The sequence below is a fragment of the Corvus hawaiiensis genome, chromosome Z, assembly GCF_020740725.1.
Source record: "Corvus hawaiiensis isolate bCorHaw1 chromosome Z, bCorHaw1.pri.cur, whole genome shotgun sequence".
Classification (NCBI taxonomy): Eukaryota; Metazoa; Chordata; class Aves; order Passeriformes; family Corvidae; genus Corvus; species Corvus hawaiiensis.
In genome coordinates this window covers 68,990,633-69,014,141 of record NC_063255.1, presented here as the reverse complement: position 1 = coordinate 69,014,141, position 23,509 = coordinate 68,990,633, and the positions used below count along the sequence as shown (strand labels likewise).

The 23,509-nt window shown below is 37.3% G+C and overlaps 1 protein-coding gene across 3 annotated transcripts in view; it reads left to right on the top strand.

Annotated features, from left to right (window-relative positions):
* ANKRD31 (ankyrin repeat domain 31) overlaps positions 1 to 23,509 on the top strand; it is a 64,749-nt gene that overhangs the window by 5,452 nt on the left and 35,788 nt on the right. For all 3 annotated transcript variants that reach the window (XM_048292119.1, XM_048292120.1, XM_048292122.1), the window contains 10 exons: positions 3,037 to 3,083; positions 3,744 to 3,838; positions 4,843 to 4,883; positions 8,260 to 8,910; positions 12,070 to 12,209; positions 12,644 to 12,771; positions 15,852 to 16,031; positions 18,886 to 19,028; positions 19,601 to 19,745; positions 21,290 to 21,351. In XM_048292119.1, coding sequence (XP_048148076.1) covers positions 3,037 to 3,083; positions 3,744 to 3,838; positions 4,843 to 4,883; positions 8,260 to 8,910; positions 12,070 to 12,209; positions 12,644 to 12,771; positions 15,852 to 16,031; positions 18,886 to 19,028; positions 19,601 to 19,745; positions 21,290 to 21,351 — 1,632 coding nt within the window. The remainder of the gene's footprint in view (positions 1 to 3,036; positions 3,084 to 3,743; positions 3,839 to 4,842; positions 4,884 to 8,259; positions 8,911 to 12,069; positions 12,210 to 12,643; positions 12,772 to 15,851; positions 16,032 to 18,885; positions 19,029 to 19,600; positions 19,746 to 21,289; positions 21,352 to 23,509) is intronic.

The following is a 23,509-nucleotide window of genomic DNA, read 5'->3' as shown; positions in this document are numbered from 1 at the left end:
GTGCCAGAATACGCCCTGGGTTACTCATGATGAGATTAGCTGTGATCCAATGATTGATCAATTGTTTCTTTCAAAAGGAAAGATAATAATCCAAAATGCAGAATAAAATGTCTACTTGCATGATGATGGGGTAATTATTTTACTCTATGCATAATTCTGCATTTCCTAATCTGCTAATTATCGTATCTTTTAATGTACTTACCGTGGTTGGAAGCTAGCCCATAAACTTCTGTTCAGTTGAGCAATTAGCTTTCCACCTGCATATGACAGGGTCATGAAACAATTAGAGACAAACAGGTTCTCTGCTTTTAACTGTGACCGTTACACTGACTGGATTCACCAGTCTGAAGCCCACAGTATGTGTATCCTTATTCCAGTAAAAGAGAGGTTTTCTAAAAAGGGCTAGACTGCCTCCTATATAACTAAAGGTACACTGAAAAAAGACAGGCTTCCCACTGAAGTGAATGTTTTTACAGCTCATTCTAGAATTGCAAATAAATTTGTCTCAACTGACAGTGTGGGAAACAGTGAACAAAATCCAAAAGATGCTGTTATTTCAAAAACTTCTTTCCATAACTTTATTTTGCTCCTTGCATGTCTGAGGGTTGTCTTGACTGAAGTTTTTCATCATTTTCTAAGGATGGACGGAACGAGAGAAGTGCACATTTGCTCTTTCCTTTCCCCTCTGGGAGATGATCAGACTAACTGTTTCTTAACCTTAGTCTTTGGTTTCATGGTTCTCACCAGATTAGCCAATCTCAAATCTAAGGCCAAATGCCTAGTCCACTAAAGAAAAAGTCAGAAAAGCAAAGAAACCTAGTACTTTTCACCAAATAGTTTGGGCAATTCTTAGTATTTTTTGTTTTGGTGAAACCCGTATAGCAAGACACTGGCAGCTTGGTCATGTACAGCTCGGGGACAGTATAAAATGTTAAGTTCTTACTGAATACTCTAAGGAATGGCCATGGCCTGTTGTCTTTGATACCCACACATGTACATTGCACCAATGTGGTTCTTCAACCACTTCAAGAGCTAACATGGAATGTACTTCCATAGAAGCTTTCCTTCTACTCTGTCCTCAGAAATGATCATATATGAATAAAGCATTAAGATGTGATGTGGTATGGTGTTTGTACAGAGTGGATAGCTGTGAATGTTTTCAGGAAATGTAACATCTGTTCCAGTTGTTTTAGAGAGTCTTAGCTTTCTTTGTACTTCAGATGGGTTGGGGGAGACTTAGGATATGCAGTCCTGTCTTTGATTCCATCATGTAAAAAATTGTAATTAAGAATTTTTCTCTACCAGAGATGCAGTAGACATATATACAGATTTTGTAGGATCCAGGTTCTTTTCAACAAGTCATTTTCGTTAACTGTTAAGATGCTATTCTATGGCTTGTTCAGACAGGTTTGTTAAGATTTGTTAAGTGAGTGCTTTCTCCTTTTTTATACTTTTTTTGTCTTACAGTGTTTGATGAAGTGCACCAAAAGTTGTTAGGTAATACCTAACAGCTTTTAAGCATTAGTCTTTTTTTGGAAAACATCCAGAGTACCCTCATATAGTTGTCTGTATAAATAAGTTTTCAAGTGAGAAAAATTATTGAGATTTTTGCAGGAATTTCTTCACCAAAAATGAGGGCAGGATGAAAGGCCGTTCCCAGTACTTCAGTCAGTGGCCAGAAATACTGTTTGTGTAACGTATATGGTTTGAGAAGATCTCTCAACCAGTGAGCAATATACTGATTTTGCTTAGAACCAAATTTTTTAGCAGACAAAACAGCTTCTTCTGCTGAGTTGTAATGGTAGTTAACTAAAATTTTAAAGCATCTGTCTGAGCAATGCTAGCCAGATAGAGAGGTTTAGTAGTTGTTCCATTATTCTTCTGACTTTATTTGGTCTCTGGATAATGTTCTGTGTAAATATTTAGGCTGACTCGCCTGAAGGGCCTGTTTAAGCAAAATAAATAACTTTCTGCGAACTATCTCATTGCCATGTTTTGGAATTACATCAGTCAATACTTGTTGCACAAACTAAAGAGTCTGTCCTGTTCCAGCGAGCCTTTTAGCAGTCCTTGCTACTGGGCAATCTCCATGTGTTGCTCTTGAAACCATTGTTAAGATGTTTGTTCTTACTGTGTGGCTAGTACCCTGTGTAAGCCAGAGAATCTGTCACTTAGTGTCCACACCAACGTGTTCTTTCTCAGAGTCTTCTAGTGCTGTTAATGTTGTCCACTGTAAGACAATGATTTGTTTAAAATTGCAGCCAGTGTGTGGATAGTTCACCAGCAAAACCCGGTCTTAGCTCATCAGTGAGAGAACCATTCTGCAGTTCACTTGACTATCTTAATCATTCCTAGTTTGCCTTAGACTTTGTATACTGGCTTCTTTTTCCATACTGAAGGAGATCTCTGCGTTATTGGCAAAGGCACAAAAAGCACATCCAAGGTCTTTGTAATAAAGAGTTGGAATGTGGCTCCTCCTGTGACATCAGTTCTCTCCTTACCCACCTGCTCTTTCCTGTGTTTGCTTGTGGCAGCCCTGCCACTCAGAACTGGCTTATGTGCAAGTCTTGAAGTTCCTTTAATAGGATATTTACAGGGATATTGAGAGCAGTATACTAAACATCACAGTCTTTGCAACAGCACCATCTTATTTAATGAAAAAAAGTAATTGTTACAAAAAAAGATTAAAACTGTGAGTTGAAATTAAAATACCTTGTGTTTTGGTCCTTTGGTGTATAAACATCTTAAGTTTGAAGCAATTGTATCTTACTTGCAACAGTCTGTTTTCTTTGTGGGTGAACATTTTCTTCTATAGTCTTGATTTATTTTTCAACATTTTTGTCAAATAGTCCAAATGAAAAATAGATTTCAGCAGAATGCTTTTGTATCTTAGTAGTAGTGTATGTAATGATTGGATCTAAGACTTCCATTTCCCAGCTAAATTACAGAAGGAAGAAGATAAGCCTACAATAAAACTGAGAAAATACATAATTAAGTATTTCGTTTACTAACTTGTTAATTTTTTTCTTCTTTCAGATACTTCAAGAGGCACACATGTCTGACCAGTCTCAGTCTCTATTGAAGTGAGTATAATACATCACACAGGAATTCCAGTCAGGCATAATGTAATTAAATAACTCTGTTGTATATGTACAATATACTTTTTAATGATATTTTATTCCCAGTGTTCTACTGAGAAACAGTTTTCATGTTTACTTAGTGAAGGATCTATATTTATGTCAGCAGTAGTTCGGTGTCTAGTATGGATCAAGCTGTACTTGGATTTATTTTTGTTGATGATATTACCTTAAATGGTTTAAGAACATAACCAACAAGAATAACAGAACTTGGGGAAAACCATTAGACAAATAAACAAGAACTTGTAATAAATAATATTAAGCCTTTTTGTCCTGAAAAAATTTCTATGAAGTCTTTCCAGAATCTAGAAAGTATAGAAAGATTTCAGTAGAAGATAGGTTTATAACAGAAATATAGAAAAAAGTAATAAAGGATAGAAAAAGACATTTTTTTCACTTAGAGAACAAATGTGCAAACATAGCTGGCTCCATGTGGGAAATCCAGAAGTCTTACTGATTGCATGTCCTTGTAAAGAAAAGTATACCTCTAAAATAACTGCAGCTGTTTCCACAGGTAGTGGCCACCTCAAAATACTGTAAAAACTTTTGTAAGATGAGCAAATTGCAATTCCTTAAGAACTTTTTTATTGTATTATTTAATTCTAGGGGTTGGATAAACCATTCATCACCTACTGAAAATATTTCTAAGCCTGGTTTTTCATTAAATTCTGCAGAAGAAGAACAGCAGAATAATTCTATAGGTATGTTGTATTTGTACAAAACTAGGAGTTGCTCTGGCTGTGGCAAAGTCATTTGAGAAAATAATTTGAGAAGCTGAAGATGGGTATCCATGTAGGTTTACATAGAATCTGACTATACGTGTTTTTTACAGCAGTTGTTCAGTTTTTGTAGTCATGGACTGCAAATTCTGTTTCTGTAAGTATCTTTTAGAATTGTTTGAAGAAATAACTGTTTCCTCAAGCCAGTGGTATATATCCAGTTTAAAATTATTTCATTGCTGTGGAATTTTCTGACAAAGGTTACAGGCCACATGGTGCTTAAATGCCTTATGGATGTGTAAGGTAAAAAGGTCGTAGAAGCTTCCTACTTGCTTCTTTCTAACATGTCCAGGAACCAGAGGCATCTGTAAGAGAAGAGAAACAAAAATGCTACTATTCCCCAGATCTGTATGTCATGTGCTGCTACTCAAGTTGTACTTCCATTCCTCAGTGCTCCCAGACATGCGGGACTGCCCCATCTGTTTTGCTGTCTTGCACTTGAGCTTATTTTTGGTAATCCAACAGTAAAACATTCACTTTATTTCTGATTAGGAAATTGCCAGGGAGTCACATGAATGAAGCAGGGTGATGAGGGCAGGGGTCTGGGATCATCCCTATCCAGAGGCAGTAAGTTACTGGATTGTTTTAGCAGTATTGTCTAACTGCACTGTAATTAGAGAGGGCAGAGGATAGGTCTCATCATGTGAAATGGGTGGCAGTTTCACCTGCTGAGAGCCTTGGCAACACAGGACTCTAAACCACAGTGAAGAAATGTGACAAAATAGCTCTGGGATATAATTTGGTGACTAAAAGAGCCTAACTAGAAATTTTATTGTCAGTTCCACTTAGGGAACATGACTATAGTAATTTTTAAGGTTTGAAACTTAAGCCTTAATTAAGAAATGATGCCCTTTTTTTTAGAGATTATGAGAACTTTTGGGAGTGGAAAGTAAAACTGAAATATTTGTCTACTCTCCTCAATTTAGATATCAAATTGAATGGATTTCAGAAAGATTCAGAAGAAAAGGTAAGCAAATACGTAGCTATTGACACTGACACTGAGCAGATTAGGTGAAAAAACTTTGAAGATAAGGTTTATTTTCTGTTTTTTAGGTAAGAACTGTAGTTGCTAAGCTTGCAGAACACAAGGGTGGAAGCACAGCAGTGAGGTGGGAAAAGACATCATCATGAGACAGAATCTGTGAGGGCTGTTACTTAAGCTAAAGTAATGAAGACACTTAGCAGTTTAAAATGTTTCCCACCAATGAAAGCTATGAGACAGGCATTGCATTTGGAAGGTCTCTGAGGAGGAACAGGTTATCTGTAACTGTCCTTTCATTTGGGAGAGTGTTACTTGTGGCCAGAAATAGGTAGTAGCAGAGTTTCTGCTGTGAAAGACTCTGCTTAATGCAGATATCATATCATTATGACTGTTCCATTTAGTCCCATTGATTTGTACCTACAAATAAAAAGTTAGGATTCTATATAAATCAATTTTACTTGGCTTTTTTCAAGGATCCTGATTGAGGTTTATGTCAGGGAAAAAGCAGTACTTGGTAGAATTCACGAAAGGCAGATTTGAGACCAGTATTGATACCAAAATTGGCCAGAGAGAAACATTCTAACACAGTTTTGAGTATTAGAGAGCAGACAATCTTTACTGCAGCAGTGGTCATTTGGAGGATCCTTCCTCCAACTGAGTTCCCTGAGCATCCGGTGAACAGAGTATTTATCTTACACACTGATCACGCATTCATTAGCTATCCCCCCTTACTTGATGTGTGTCTATTACTTTATTTTACATAGTTGCACCCCTTATCAGAAGTCCTTACATGGTTTTTTGGAGTCTTCCTTGGTGTTACTCAGCGTCCCGTGTCCTTTTTAGGTGACTGTTCCTTGACCCCTGCTTTTGAGTAGGCATAATATCATTATTTTGCATAACTTTTACTTTGTCAGCCTTGCAGAGCTGAGCTGGCATCCTGCTTGCATTTTGCATGGCTTCTGTTTGCCTAAGTTACATCCTTTATCTATTTCTCCAAGGCTGTGCTGTTCTATTCTACTGTCCTTATCAGAGTAAAATGTGTTTCTGTTCTACTGTCCTTCTTGTCCACGTCTTCCAGCAAATACGAGCAATGACAGGGTCAAGTATTCCATCTCAGAACAAAGAGAAAAAATGAAATCTCCAAGGATATTCTTTTCTGAAAAATATACAACTATTAATATAGAACTATAAGTTTATTAAATGAAACATTCTCACTGTACAGACTTAGTCCAATAGAACAAACTCTAAAATAGAGCCTTGAAACACAGATTGCCTATTATTAATAGCTTCTGGAGAATAGGCAGATTGAATGCATTGAGAGTATCTCCAGAGAGGATATTTTAGGAGCCTGGAGTAAGAAGGCTGGAAATAATCACTGCAGTGAATTTTACTTTTTGGTTATTGGCTGATGTTGGCACTAGCAAGATCTGAGTCTTGCAGAAAGATCTTTAGTGAGATGAATCAATGGCCATCACAGGCTTCCATGTACTGATTTGAAGCAAGATCAGGACAGAGACACACCTTGACAATCAGCAGTGAGTCACTGAATATCTTAGTTTTGTGTATCCCTGAAAATACGAAATAAATCTATAAATTAAGATTATCTATGCATAGAATTCTGACACCACACAGTTAGTCTTGCTGAGTTTTCTTGGTTTTGATGACGTAGCAGCACTGATTTCTGTTGCAGTTAGTCTGTCAATAGTGGGACCCGTACTGTTCAATGTCTTCATTAGTGGCCTGGAAAATGGAACAGACTGCACCCTCAGCAAGTTCAGAGGTGGTACTGGGAGGAATGACTGATAGACCAGATAGCTGTGTATTGTCATTCATAGGGACCTGAACAGACTGGAAAACTGGGTGAAGATGAAATTTATGAAGGGGAAGTGCGAAGTTCTACATCTGGGGAGAAGTAAGCTCAGGCACCAGTACAGCTTGAGACTAGCTGACAGGAATATAGTTCTGCCCGAGAAGGACTTTGGAATCCTGGTGGACCCTCTGCTCTGCTCTTGTGAGACTCCACCTGGACTACTGTGTCTGGAGTTTTGTGAAAATGTCACATTTAAGGGTTGAATTTCAGTTGACGCTGGGGTTTTTAGGATTTTGGAAAATTTCACCGCCCTTCGACAAATGCACTGAGCATTTTTCTTGGGAAATTTATAATACATCCACATGCTGTTTATACCATAGTTCTTCAAGCAGACAAAGTTTCGTCAGTGGAGTTGGTTTTTTTCCCCCAGTTGTTTAAGGTCTGGATGAATTAGAGAAGTGGTGTAAAAATAAAGTGTAATTCAATAGAGCAAAGTAAGAAGTAGACAGTACTTAGAAACAATTTGATGTGCATGTAAAAGATAGGAAATAGCTGGTGGAGGGATAATTTTTCAACAAAGAATCAGGGATTTATACTGGCTTGCAAACTGAATGTGAGTCTATGCTGTCAGATTTCTGCCCTTTCTGCCTCCCTGTGTGTGAGCTTTATCTAAATCATGTCACCAGTGATTAAAGGTTTCTTGCATTGCCCAGTATTGCCACTTGCTGGCAGCAAGAGTCTAAGAATGCATTGAAAGAGATTTTCTTAGATCCAGTATTTCTAAGTACGAGCATTATTATATACAAATGTTATATAGAAAGAAAATATGGTTTAGGTCTGTAGAGCCATCATATTTTTTTCTTCAGAGCATTTAAAACAGGGATAGGTAAAAAAATGGAAGAGCTATTTCTTCGTGTAAGAATGGGTGCATCTGTTGAATGTAGCTCAAAGGGATTAGAAAAACAGTAGCAATATTACTTTTCCAAGAACAATTACGATTTCGTGTTCTGTACTCAGTGTGAAAACCACACCAAGCAAACTTTTCAAAATCCTCAGGTTTTGAACTGAAGTTTGTGAGACGCAAATCCTCCATACCTATATTGGATCCACATAAACACATAATCAAAACTCCTATGTTGTGTTTTACTAACAAGGTATTTTAAGTTATTGTGACTATGTTAACTTTCATTATTCCTATGTGACAGCAACTTTTAATGACTTTTTTTTTAAAGCCTTGTGAAATCCTCAGGTTATTGTCAATGGCATAATATCTTTGACTAGAACAGATTTAGTCTCTTTTGCTTGGATTTTCACTGCTATAGAAGTCAACAGCTGAAGTTGAAACTTCTTTTGAAACTGAGAGCTCAGTCTAACTCTTGTTAATAGATTGTATGAAGGAAGGCTTTGAGTCTTGTAGATTTTGCAAAAATTGATAATAAATGTACACACATATCTAGAAAGAGAGATGACTTCTAAAGTGAATGTTAGTTAAATGCTTTTTAGAAAGAATTGCTTCATTCCTTTTTGTAAACTTTTTTATTTAATTTTTAGATATCACAAAAATTAAGTAATGAAGATTGCAGCCTCTGTCTAGATGCTCCTGTCGAAGACATAGTGACAGTTCTAAAGGAACAGATACCAGAAGATACATTTCCACATGTTTTAGATAATTGCCACAGAACCTGCATGACCATTATTGGCACAGATAACACAGTAAAAGAGCATTCCCTTAATAATGATACAGATCTTTCACTGTCATCCCCAGGGAAGATTTTCATGGACGTACTCACTGAACAGAATATAGAGACTAGTGAAGTTGACATCAGTGATTTGTTGAGATACCCTAGTGATTCTGAGAGTCTTAAAGTTAAAAACCCATTGCCTGGCAAGTTAGAGTGTCAGGATCATGACTATTCCATCAACCCATCAGCATCTGAGAGCAGTGATGCCCTGCCAGTAGAGCTTGTGGCACCTCTGAATGGCTTGTCAGGATCAATGGTACAGGCTGCCACTCCTGCAGTGCCAAATGAAGGACAGCTTAACGCCAAGGAAGAGCAGGTAAATTCAGAACCCAGTGTTCTGCAGCTAGATGACGACTGTACGCAAATAATAAACGTGATGGAGCCTCAACTTGGTACAATTCAGATGGAAGAAATAAATGCTTTCACAGGATCTAACTTACAGAGCACAACGAATCAGCAAGTATACCCACACTTTAATTAATATTTGAAATTTTATGTTTATCATTAAGTATTATATAGTATATATAAAGTAGCCAAATTACTTGAAGATGGGAATCTTAGTAAAGAATAAACTAGCATCAGTAATTTGCATGTTTAAATAATTTCAGTTGTTTTTGTTTTAAAAGTCGGGTACTGTATTTCCTGTTTGGATGTATCCATGTTATGAAAATAGCTGAGCTTGCTGGGATGGGAAATCCTAGTAAAATTAATTTATTCACTGATGTAGAAACCTAGAATTACCATGGGATTTTTAAAAACTCCTGGACCCCCTCTATGTCTTCTGTGTCTCATGTTCTCTCCAAAACACTATTCTGTTATTTCATTGTAGCATACCAGCATTAACCAGCCAATTCCAGTTCCAGGTTCCTACTGCATCCTGTTCTGGTTTTGATCCAGGCAATAGTGTGCTATTTTCTTTTGTCACAGTTCTCACTGCTGTAACATGTAAATGCTTTGCAAGTATTACAAAATAGGTAACAGCTATGTCTTTTCTGTAGACTAGGAAGACTATTCAATGAGGATTTTTTACACATGTATTTAGAAGTGTATTTATTGTGCTTAGTTCTGCGAAAAAACTGAGGCATCTATTTATGTTCCTGTCCTCCCCTGAAGATGGTATGTATGGATACAGCATGTGATCCTTCTTGTTACTTCGTGTGCTGTGAAGGTGTTCTGTAACAGGTCATTTCTATTCAATTACACCAATGCAAAAATACAGAGAGGAGCATGAAAGGACAGCCATAATCTCTTTTTGTTTAGATTATAATAAGGGAAAGAGAAGGACAGATAGGAGACATCGGTTTATGCTGCAGAGTATATTAAGCATGTCTTGTAAACCTGTAACCTGATTCTCTGCTCTGTTTTGTCTTTGAATAATCTGGAGCTGCAAATCAATGATCAGTCATATAAAGCTGACTATTTCAGGTGGTTTTACAACTGCTTTACATCCCCACAATGGCATAAAGCATCCAAAAGCTATAGGTTCATTCTGTGTTTTCCTAGTAGTATTAATTGAATACTACTATCAGCGTGTAATTAAATGTGCCACAAAGATGGCTAATTTCAATGTGCTGTAGGCCAACTGTCTCACAACCACATCACTTTACAAAGCTCTTTTAGTGAAGAAATTTGTAGCACAGCTGCGTGAAGATTCATGTCTAGATTTACTCAAAATTGCAGTTAAAATTGTGAAGCAGAGTCTTGTGGAAGTGGAGATCTCTAACCTCTTGTCAAATAATAATCAACTTCAGCTTTTCTTTATGCCTTTATCTGGTGTTCTGGAAGGCAGAAAGTAAGGAGACAATTGACTGAGGAAAAAAATCCCAGTTAATTTGTTAGTAACTGTTGAAGTTAACTGTAGTCTTTTCTCACCCTTCTTTCTTCAGAGTATTTTTGTGGTGAAGCAAGTATCCAAAAGAGGAAAGCCTGTACTGAGTTGTAGAGGCAATCAGGATGCTGAATATCCCATATATTTTAGTATATGGTCTCTTATAAAGCAAGTGTGGGTTTTTTTTCTTTGAAATGTTTTCTTCTCCTTCTCTAACCCTGTTCCCATCACAGGTGTGGATCCATGGAAAGTATTGCTATGATAGTTTTCTAAGCTAATATATTTGATTTTCCCCAGCTGCCATAGGATCATTAAGGTTGGAAAAGACCTCTGGGATCATTGAGTCCAATTGTCCAACCAAGAGCCACTATGTTTACCACTAAACCGTGTCCCCAAGTGCCACATCCACATGTCTTTTGAACACTTCCAGGGATGGTGATTCCACCACTTCCCTATTCAGCCTGTTCCAGTGCCTGGCCACACTTCCAATGAAAAAATTTTTCCTCATACCCAATCTAAACCTTCTCTGGCACAGCTGGAGGCCACTTACCCTTGACCTATTGCTTTTCACCTGGAAGAAGAGACTAGCCCCCACCTCACTGCAAACTCTTTTCAAGTAGTTGTAGAGAGCAATAAGGTCACTGCTGAGACTTCTTTTCCTCAGGCTAAACAACCCCAGATCCCATGTTAACATGCATTGTCTCTTGACCCAGGGGGATCACTTCTAAGAAGGCAATTCCCCTCTTCAGTAACCTCTCTGCTAAATATGTCAATTAAAAAGATTAATCAGCACATTCTCCATTTCTATTTGTATCCCAAGAAAGGACTAACCAGTTCTCCCACATCATTGTGAAAGAATTTCTATGCATGTGTGCTGAGGATGTATCCTAAAAGCTTTCAGCATTACTCAATTATGTAATAAACTAATGAGTACCCAGATTTCAGGAGCTTGAGAGACACATAGCAGCATGTCACACTCACATGGCTAAAACAGTGAATAAACTCAAGTAAGTCAAATTAACTTCCATGTGGTGACCTATCTTTAGGGTGGGATTAGAGGTAAGTCTTTGGTGTACATGAGTCATTTAGGTTCTCCTTTGCACAACATAGGATGAGGTGAATCACTATAATCTCAGAGTAGCTCTTCCTCTTTACAAGTGGTGGAGTAATGAGCATGCCTAGTGTCATCTACATGGCTGGCTTTTAGAAGGTTGAAGGTAAGTGAACTGACTCTCATCTGTAGTGGCTGCAGCTCAGGGATGGTATGTCTTTAGAAATAACTGCTCAGCTGGGAGTTGCTGAACGTCAGGTGAAACATAGATCTCAGCTTGTGTAAATTTTTAGGCTTCTGCAACAGTGACATGGGATGGGCTATTTTAAGACATCTCAAGCAGCATCTTGTTTTTTAGGACAGGAGCTCATGTCCATAGGAAACTAAAATTAATCTATTGTCATTTCAAGTGTCCAATCAAATAACTTTCAGATAGAACAGCTTTTGTTTGCTGTCATCCAGCCTAGATTTATGTTTTAAGTTGTGATTCTTTAGTAGCCTAATTCAGCTAATTCTGCCAGGAACACATTGCATGGCATACTACTTCAGGATTGCCTCTCCTATGGCAGTGTCTGTCTTTCATATCTGTAGAATTCCAGTTATTCACTTAAGCAACCCCTTAATTCTCTGTGAGCACACATACAATTTAAAAAAGAGTGTTCTTGGAGCTCTTTTATATACAGCCTTTGTTTTATCTTCATGCGTACCAGTTGCTTCTGATATTTCTTTTTTTGTCACAGCCTGTGGGTGGTCAGCAGGGAGAGAAAGAAGTAACTTCAGTTTACTTGGATGCCACCTTTAGTGAAAAGCAAACTGGTGAGGGACATTCACATTCAGTGAAGTCTGCAGCATGTGTAGAAACAGCCCAAACAACATCAAGGTAAGTGAGACCTCCTCAGGAAAGTACAGAGATTGTTTCCTCTCACCACCAAATACTAGAACAGACAGCAGGGAATGGCTCACAGCGGCAGTATAACAAGAAACAAACCTAAGTATTTTGAGTATGAGAAATTATGCGTAATAATTCTTAAATTTTTAATATATTAATGTAATAGATGTGATGCATGTGGAGTACTCATTTGTCATGTGAATGACTTTAAATGATCAAAAGTAAAGGTTTTACCTGCTATTTACAGATCTGGGAGTTAGTTTCTCTCCTGATTTACTCCTTATTTAGTACTACCTAAATTAGCCTATGTGCTTACCTGCTGCGAGGGTTTGTTTTGAAATCAAATGCATTCATATTCTTAGCTCTACTGAAAACATTGATTTATATAGAGAATTTTTGTTGATTCTAAGCTAATCTCTTGTCAGTAAAATTCAGAAATCTACTTCTGAAGACAAGCAGGACCTAGAAACCATCATATGGCAAGAAATAATTCTGAATGAGTATGCAGAAGCTAAGCAGAGGAGACGGAGTAAGAGAATCGACAACAAACGGAGTAAGATATATGTGCTGTTATCATACAGATTATTATTTGAACAACTATACTGAATCAAATATAATTCATAATTTTTCCAATAAACTATAGCATGGTTTTCTTTTATAAATATTGTATAAACATTCATTTTAATAATTAAAGTTATTGATAATTTCCCTTCTTCTGAAAACCCTTATATTAGCAACCTAACAGTTAACTTGTTTGCATAAGTTCCTTAAGAATAATGAGATTTTTTTCAGGATGCGATTCTTATTGCAGTGTTTTGTATGAAAAAAATATGGTGTGTTCTGAAAAGGAGAAATATTTTTCTGCAGAATGAAAAGGTAGATCCTAAGCTACATCTATATATCCTTCTGCCATTTAGTATTGTGAGTGCAACATCATTGTCAGAGCATCTGTGCCATCCTCAAGAACTGACCTATACAAAACAGTTTATTCTATTTTGAATGCCTGCTGTTGTTACCCTATCTACAAGATTATAGGGCCTTTACTACCACAGTTGCAGAGCACTCTTTTGAAGTATTTTTATTTGCAATGCGGTTTGTTAGAGAGAAAGATTGCTATTTTTCATCCTTTGAAGGTACATGCAGAGAGATTCTTGACCTTGAAGAGGAATTTTGTGGGAGAATAAAGAATTTCCTGACTTAAATGTTCACTCCAGCACCTTTAAGATTGGGTCTTATCTGTTGGGTTTTTTTTGTTCAAGTCCACTCGGATAGGGTTTTTCCATTTACCTACAATCATTTAAACGTCTTACAAAGCTTGTAAGTATTTGAATTGTAACTTCAATTGTAGCTACATTATAGGTCTGAAAAAACATGAAGAAGTCCACCTCCAATTAACAGAATTTAGTTCTCTTTGTAGGATTTTAATAATTCATGGTAGAAGCACCATTTTGATGAGATATAAAGTTGAATGACTAACTGCTCATCTCTTTTAAATTGACTTGCTAGTTTCCACTCAATAAACAAGTTACTGATTCTTTAGTATGGTTTCTGCAGAAAGAGTTTAATTGCCTATAGAGGTAGCTTCATGTTAAACCAATCTGGCAAGCTTACATCCCTTTCACATCAGACCTATCAAGAGCCCATTGGTCATCTTAGTTTGGTAATTCAGTCTAAAAACACCACCATGATAAGCTTTGGTTTGGGTCTGTGTGTGTCACTTGTTTTGCACAAGGTCAGGCACATGGAAAGTTCTAGGGAAGGCAAGTGGAAGTGATGGGAAATAGATCCCTTCAAGGAAGATTTTAATGAGGTAAAGTGTAACATAGAACTGCACATTGTTTTGTTTGTGTCTGTGGAAGTCTAATCCCTCCTGAACTGCTTGGCTGGTTTAGATCAGTTCTGACTAGTGACTGCATGTCTTAAATGATTGATCTCTTGCAAGGCTGGACAGGTAAAGGAGAGGGACTATGTGCTTAGCTGAGGGAAACCCCTATCTATTAGATTGTAAAAATCTACACAGACTCAAGAATTTAAGAATGTTTGGAATTAGTCCGAGCTCACAGTGTATAGCAATGCACAAAACATCAAGCTGTGTGAGTTACAGCTCTAGAACAGCTATGGGTTTTAAGGTCTATTTCTGGTGATGCTGAATTGATTTTTGCCTTTTTTGCTTTTATGTATTCTCTATATTCTTCATACATGTATTTGTAGCTCTGTAGCCCATTATTGTATTTGTAGTTAGCCTCAGTGCTTTTCCCTACCTTTTCCCTATCCCGATAGGCAGAAAGACAAAACACATTCCAGAGGCTCCAAGCTGGGAGTCCAAGGCCCCTATCCTATCTCGGTTCTTCCTGGGAGCCAAGGTTGAAACCAGCTCTTCAAAACACATTTTCATAAACAAAGTTTAGTTCCTATCTAAGGGGAGAGGATTTAGTAAAGGATTGAACCAGGGGGGAATTACCTCACCACTTATGTCTCTAAATGGGGATTTTTGTCAGTTATGCTAATTTGCTAAACTTATAAAACTGTATTCACCCCATGCAGGGGGCAGCATTTTCCATATCTGCCCCTGGAGGCCTCCAATAAAGGCCAGCCTTTATATTACCTCCTGTACTAATATTATCTCAAAAGTGTGTTTTTTCATTTCTAGGTTCTTTAAGGCATCACTGGCACCAGGGTGGAGTTTTAGAGCCAATGGGGCGTTTCTGCTACAGCTTCTGGAGAGGAGCAATGTAAAACAGCCTGCTGTTCTAAGAGTTTTCATTAGTAGATGAATTAATGGCCTAGGCCTGCACTATGTTTATCTGCAAGTGGTTCTCCTGTTCTTTCCTTCCCGTCTTTCTTCCCTCCTTGTTTTTTGTCAGAGGCAGTAGCCAGGATGCTCTTCTCCACAGTTTTAAGGGATGCTGGAATGGCACTGCTGGTGAAGTACAGGACAGCTCATCTATGTACTGGATATAGTTTCAGCCAAGCTGAAAACTGTGATGACTGCATAATGGGAAATAGTGTTTGTTTTGTAAAATACTAAGCTAAACATTAAAAACAGTCTCTTAAATTTTTTTTTTTTTTTTTACATTTAGACCTCATATTCACTCTTTACAGAAATGACTGAGCTGGTTGTGAAGTAATGAGAAAAGATAACCTGAGGGAGTTAATTTCAATCACTTGCTCACAAACCAGAGGTTTTAAAAAACAGATGAGTAAAAAAGAATGGTAGATAAATTTGACTTTTAAGAAAAGTTAAATTATTGAATTACTGACTAGTTATTGAAATGATCACCTTATAATGATTTGTATGTGGAATAGTGGTTTTATCATCCATTGGTAAGCAATACACCTTGCAAAAATGTCACTAGAAAGGAAGAAGTCTGAAGTTAAAACACTTCTACATAGTCATATTTCTGTGTGTTGAATTTCAATTGGAGTTTTGTTATGAAATGCACTATGACATCTTTTATTAAATGATGTTATTATTCAATTTGTGATGTGTTTTTTGAGATTTTCATTTTTACTAGATTGAATGAACATTTGTTTCTTCAGAAAGCTTATTTACTAACTGTAATATAAAGTGAAGCCAAGATAAAAGAGAAAAGATACTTTTCTGTGCAACTGATCTTTAACATTATTTTTCAGAACGAGAAGCCTTTGGTAGGAATTCTGTAAATCCAACTCGCCCCCTTTCACTTTCAACAATCCACAGGAGGAATGCGTATGGTGAGAACTTACTGCATAGAGCTGTTATTCACCAGGACATAGATCTTGTACGTAGGATAATAAAAGCCGGTGGAAAAGTAAATGCTCAGGATTATGCTGGTAAGTTGCAGTTGTACTAAAATACTATTTTCAATACAAGTACCTGCCTATAACTAATAAAACCATATGTTACAAGTTTGTGCAGTGGGCAAGGTTGTAGGTTTGTGACTGGTCAATTGGTTATTGAATTTTTATTGGTTTAACTTAGTACTTGTTCATGGAAAAACAGGTAGATCTAGTTACAAAAGTATACAAGAAAAGAAAATTTTGAGGGAAAAGTAAGCACTTAAAAAAGTTACAGAGTGATGCAATTAGGTTTACATAGCCCTAATTCAATGATTCCATGCATGCTTATAACAAAACAGTCCCTAATTAAATAATCAACTTCATAGGTTTTAAAGTTGGGGTCCATTCATTGTCCATTTCAGTGGCGAACTTGAGACATCAAGATATAGATTTTCCAGTTTAATTTTTCAGGAACTTTGATTTCGCCCTTTACATCTTGAGTGAAGTTGAGCACTGTTTTAAATTTTTAAAGTTGTGATTACTTGGTATTTTCCATTTTTTCTTCATCTTGGGCAGGGAAAAAAAAAATCTCGACAAATAGCAGCCAGCTATTTGATTCAAGCAATTTACCTTACTCACTTTTGTGGGTGATACTCTGTGCCAAAGACTTCACCTTAATTATTACTTGGTTGTTTCAAATATAAGATTATTCCTAATCTGCACTTCCCTGTCTCATCCATTAGTCTCTGAAAAATTCCTGTAACAAGGAGTTTGCAGACTCTTCTGCTAGAAAACTTCATTCTTACAGTCTTTCCATATTGTGCTAGCAGCTAGGATTTCACAACTGTCCTGTGGGAAAGAAAAAAACACACGTTCTGCAGTTACAGGCTATTGCATAATGCAAGCACATAACAGACCAAAATTAAGGTTGAAATTCTCTGTATTCTGGGATATATTGAGAGGTAGATGGGGTCAGTGGCAAACCTCAGACTTTTACAGAACAGGCATTTGAGCTAACATTGACTTGCAATATTCTAACTTGTGCTAGAGGCAGATGAGAAAATATTTTGTTGGTGGGGTTCAAAGCCCTCTGTTGACAACCGAGAAGTGCTGATAGTGTGGGTTCAGCTGCAGCCACAGTAGGCGAGTGTACTAAAGTGCACTGGTTTTAGAGTTTGATGTCACAGCTGCTTCCTTTTCCTGCCTTTGCATATTTTGCTAGGCCACCATTTCTTCATCCCCCAGACTCTTCCTGCTGGTTTTTTGGTGCAAAAGGAGCAGAGCTGCACAAAATATCTTTTAATTATACTCCCTGAAGAGATGAGAGGTTGACCTGGCCCTGCTTCCTTTGTTTTCCATGAGGCAGGTGTAATCAGAAAGAAGTAGACTTACCAGGCTTATGTCCTTTTGACATGCACTTTCATCTTGGTCTCTTTAAATCATTGTTCTGAATATTATATTCTGCCTCTGTGTCTGTTCTCCTTCTTCAAAGCTTCTTAGTCTAGTATTTTTTCCTTATTCCTATGCTCTGGTACTCTGCTCAGTACCTAACTGAATTATTGAGATCTTCTGTTGTTTGTTTTGTTTTGGTTTGGTTTGGTTTGGTTTTTTTTCTCCTTTGTATTTCCTGGACATCTGCGTGTAGGATATGGACAGCATATTAGAGATACTGTCGTGTGCTCTAAGTTTGAGTCTTGACTCACAGTATCCCAAGGGATCTGAGAAACAGTTGCAGTGAGACTTGTGTTTCTCCTTGATTTGGAGCCTGCACAGTGTCCTTGCATGCTCATGTTGGTAATCTCTAGTGATTATTAATTGAATGTGTTGCAGGTGCAGTTTTTCTGGGTCTTATTATTATATCAGGTAGAGCATACTTTTTACTGAGGGAGAAATTAGTACATCCCCTAAATGACAACTTTTATTATCTCCTTAACAGATTTCATAATAAACCTAGTTACTAGGAATAAACAATATTCAGGATTAGGCTGTGTATAAAAGAGCCTCAAGAGTTTCTCTCTCTAGTGAAATTAAGATAATTTTGCATAATGGGACTGAAACAATCTTATTAAGCCTTATTAATTCACCTATTTCGTATGTGAATTAGGCCCTGACAACCTTTTGATAATGGAAAATTGTTGAAGAGTGACACTATCCATGAAAGTGATCTTCTGGAGGGCATGTTAGTTTCAGAGCTGGAAAATAATAAGTGGAAAATCGTCTGTGTTTTTCCCTTATGTCTCTCACCCTGCGTATTTAAGGACCTGATGCATGGCTATGCTAAACCCAGTTCAAAGACTTGTATTCCATATTTTTCCTAAACAGGTCCTTCATGGAGTAGAATTCATGTCATATCTTGTCCTACAGTTTTTTTCCATATACCTGGGAGTGAATATGGAATTTCACTAGGGATTTTTCATCTATTTGAACACTCAAACCATTCTTGATAGTCCTAAAAATGTTTTTGTTTGGTAGTAAATAATTCATGTCTTTATTTTTGTCACTTCTTTCTTACTTACCCTCTTCCGTATAGCCATGAAAATAAAAGAGTGCCGTGAAAAATTAACTTGTCCTTAAAACAGCATATATGTTTTACTCCAGGAGAAATTACTAAAATATGGGATGAATAATTTTTAATCTCTCCTTTCATAGCGGAACTATCAAATCTAAAACTAATGTTGTTACCCCAGCATCTACTTCCTCAGTAGGTGTGAATTTTGTCAAAAGCATGAGGTCTCCCAACCCTTGTGATATTTTCATAAACATTTCTTCATACATCTTACTGGAACGCATCAGTTTTTACTATTTCAATATACTCTGTGAAGTCTTTATCAGAGACAACCTAAAAATGACATAAATTTTTAGAAATTTTTTCACCCAAATGTGAAATACATGTTTTTCTTTTTCGTAGGCTTGACTGCGCTACATATAGCAAGCGTGGAAGGCTTTTATGGGATAGCAAATCTGCTTTTGAAAGCAGGAGCTGATGTTAATGCTACACAAAGGGAGCAAATAACACCCTTGCAAGATGCAGTTAAAGAAGGTCATTATGAGGTATATTCCAAATTGAACACAAAATATGATTTAGGAATAGAAATTATTGTACTTGAGTCCAAAAGGTCACATAATGTTTTTGTATGGGGCTGGCCTTTTTGGATTATAGGTAAATTCAGGAGCTTGCAAGTAACTCCTCCCTGCCTGATTTCTATTCAAACCACTCCATGCTTAACAAGATTCCCTTGCAGTCACAGGAGTCACAATACACACATCTAGAGCACAATTTATTTTCTCCTAAAGTAGATATCCTAAATGTATAAGCTGATCCGAACCCTAAAATCACCTGTTATTTTCTGCCAGTTAAGAGCTATGGAGGATGAATCCTACCCTGTGTTTTGGGAGACCTTATCTTAATGGCATCAGATTAATAACTGGAACAATTTATAATAATAAAAATAATAAGACTATAGGATAATGATGCATCTAGGGGAATGCTTGGCATTTATGAACTAGAATAAAGAGGGATTTGATTTTAGTTGCTCATGTTATCAAGTAAAAGAGAGAGAATCCATAAGGATTATGAAAAATACTGTCAGAACAGAAATTATCTGAAAAACTTATTCTTCTAGATGGCGAACTTATTACTTTGGTATGGAGCTGATCCCTTATTAAAAAACCAGGTGGGAAGGTGTGCATTAGAAGAAACTTCTGACCCATCTATGAGGAAACTTCTTAAAAGTTATGTAGCAAAATCCAGAAGATATTCAGTAGCAGGTAGGAAAGAATTATTCTGACATATTGTCACCAGTAAATGGAGAAACTTAGAATATCTATTGAACTGTATTTGCTTAATTACTTCTAGTAACTCTGTGGCCTTCACTGTCTCATGCCAGAGTTACCAGTGAGCACTCCTTACCCTCTGCGGTTGCTGTACATTGACAGAGTATAAAAGATGGTGAGGTCCAGCTGTTTCTTGGGCTGGGGTTACCTTTAAATTTGAAATGAAGGTGTGAAACACAATAGTTGTCTATCTAAATGGAAGATGCAGCATTTCTTGACTTGCTGATGCATGAGGTATGGTTTAGAGGTAGGGATAAAATTTGGTTTAAATTGGCATAAAATCTGAATTTTGAAGGATCCGTAAGATAAGAAATGGGAAACTAGGATTAGATCTAGATCTTAGGGGTTGCCAAGCCTTAACTGCTGTTAGGGCTGGGTACAGGAAAATTTTACGGTAGGTAACAACCAGTGAGTTTGTAAGGAGACAGTTGGATTAGAGCTAGTGATTGGCTAAGGAGAGAGTTGGGTCTTGTACAGTCTTGCGAACTAAGTTGTGAAGAAAGTTTGGAGGAGGCTGTTTGATCAGAAGCAGGTACAAGATAAACCTTGATTAGAGCAAGGATTAAGACTATGGACACCCATGAGCCAGTGTGGGCAGTAGTATGTTTAAGTCAGAAGGAGTCCCAATCCCGTAGACTATTATCCATTACTGTTTTTCCACATGGATGGCAATAAAGCTGTAACATTAAGTCCAGGGATAATCAAAAGAGACTTCAAAGCCTCAGGATAGTTGATAAGGGAATCTGGTAGACAGGCAGTTTTTTCCTTTCTTCTTCCGCTTGTGAGCAGGGCTGTTGGAAGAAGCAGAAAAACCCAGTCTATTAATGCATGACTCCATAGCTAATGTCACTGCCAAAATTCTGGGCGTTTCAGTAAAGGCATGGTCTGGATGTCACCAGGCCTTCTGGCATCAGATGGCATTCACCTTTCTCAGAGAAGGAAGAGGGTCTTTGCTCATAAGATGGCAGGGCTCGTGGACAGAGCTCAAAACTAGACTTGAAGGGAGACTGGGATAATTTAAGACTTCCCCATGAGAAGCTATCAGGTGACATGAAGATTAGATGGATGGGGTGCTAGTGAGGGCTCTCAGCCTGCTGCTCTGAGATTCCTTAGGTATCCTGAAGCACTAAGTCTTATGGAGAGGAGCCAGGGATTACACTAAGTTTCAAAAAGAATTGCTCAGGTCACTAATCATCAAGAAAATTTGGAAGTATGTGCCAGTCTTTACTCTCACCAAAGCTGGTTTCAACAAGAGGCTATTTGCAACCAAGATTAGACTACAAAATTTGATAAATATTTTATATATTGATATGTTTTAGATTCCAATAAAACCCTTAAGGGCTTGATAATTTTTCTTGAAAGATGAATATCGTAAGTAATGTACATGCAATATTGCAGACATGTGATCATATGTATGCAAAGTAAATTATGATCTCTTTTCAATTCTGGTTTCTTTCTGTCTTTGATTTTCATATCAGGTGGAGATGATTCAAAGAATATGTTAAATACTCAGTGTATAGAAGATGCAAGCCAGCACCAGGTACTTCTTTACAAAGAATTCTAACTTCATGGTGAACAGTTGCGGGCTTAATGACAGTGTTCAGTAAACTAAAGCAGATGACTGTTTCTGAAGTATGTTTCAAAACCAGCACACAATGTACTGGAGACATCCAGCAGGGACTGCGAGTGATAGTCAATGTTATGCTCATCCTTACTAGTGCTTGGGATAAAGGTACAGCCACATGAAGATGGAGGGCAGAGGCAATCAGCTGTGTCTCATGGATGGTGGTTCTTGCTGTTTTTGCAAGTGCTGCAGAGCTAATTTACAGAAAGCATGGTACTGCAGTGCCTGTTTGTGCTTGCAGAAACCTGACTGAAACTGCCATTTGTTGCCTGGCTTGTAGCAGTAGGATAGTTATGTCTTGCCTCTGTGTCGAGTAAGTTGTGTTGGGTTTTGAGAGGAAAGGGTTGGGAAGACACTGACTTGCACAGAGGTTGCATAGTTATGCTGTGAGATCTCAGTAGGATGAGGGAGCTGGTGCCTCGTGAAGACAAGACACCATCATCAGTCACTTGGGGCAGTGTTTGGATATAATGCAACAGCTTTTGGCGCTAAGAGCTGCATTCTCCCCTTCTGTTTTCTTCCTTTGAACAATGATAACAGATAACATCTCAGATGTAGAGTGTAGCGTGCATAGATACATCTTTTGGAGCTTTTGAAGTTTTATGTGGTTATGATAACTGTCCTTGTTACTCACAGTTATGCAGCCTATGTCTCCTTTGAAATGTTGTGGTGTAACATCATCCATGGTGTATAGTCTTAGATTATGCTTTAAAACATTAAATGATTGAAAAAGAAGGTGCTGTAAACATTTAATTATGTAAACCTATTACTGTAACTGTGTAACTGATAATTTCAGTAGTTGTGTCAAATGTTACAGTGTGTCCCCAAATATAAAGTAATCAGAAGGATAATGCTAACCCTAATTAGTCACTGGCCTTTGGACCAGCTGTGTTTTGAGGTTGCCATGAGTTAATTCTGTGTGGTTTTGATGTATTATTTGCCCTTCTTTATAATTTCCTGGAGTAATTGTAGACAGGCTTGTCGGAAATGTGAAACTGCAGCTCTGGTTTATGACCACAGAAGCAAGGAAGTTTTGAAGGCAGATTATTAATTAAAACTCACTTCAAATTTCAAAAATAAATAAAAGTTTAAAGCACTTCAGTAATATTTATTGTTGGATTTTACCCATTAATTTTTACACTTTTTTACACATATTTCTTAGTTCCTTAATTTCTTGGTCTTGCTGTCTTAAAAAGCAGCACAGAGAAAATCAGTTAATTTTATGGCAGCAGAGTTTTCTTTTAGTATATAATAAAGCAATTTATCAGAAAATGAAGTTAAGTATATGGCCTGTTTTAGAGATAGAATTAAATGCAGATGTACTTCAACATGATAACATTGGAGCATCAAAGGAAGTTTTGCTAAACATGAACAAAGCAGAAAAACGATTTTGGTGAAAAACACAAGAATAAAGCTCTTCAGGAACCCTTCTCTGAAGGCAGAAAAAGAAAAAAGTTCCAAAAAGGCTATTGTTATAGCAGAGGCTACAAGAGTAAAACTATTCAGAAATAATGTCTTATGTTACATGGACCTCAAGTTTAGTGCACTTACAGTCCAAGGAACTTTACAGAAAACATATTTCACTGATGATGGACTTAATGAAATGGGCCAGACTACTGTTGTATCTGTTCATAATTGTAGCATCCTACTTAATGTTCTAGGGAAACTGAACTAAGTCAGGTGGTATTGTAACAGGAATGTAATGCGGCAATGGTACAGTGGAAACTCATTTGCAGAATAAAAGGGCAGCACTGGTGGAAGCTCAGCAACTTGCTTGTAAAGGGGAGATCACCAGTTTGTGTTGTCTCACATCCATGGTTTCTGGAGAAAGAGTGTGTGCACAACTTTCTAGGACTGCTGATTTAACAGAACTTGATTCTCAGTCAATACTGACTTGCTTTGGCTTTCTCTCACAATGTGTGTGTTTTAAAGTTACAACAGGATGTGGCAGGGATCAGCATAGTCTCATGCAGAGTAGCAGTAGTAGTTTGAGTGACAGGAGTCTAAATACTGATGCGAGAACACCTTCAGAACGATTTTTTGCAAAACTTGACAAATCAAGTGTAATCTGATG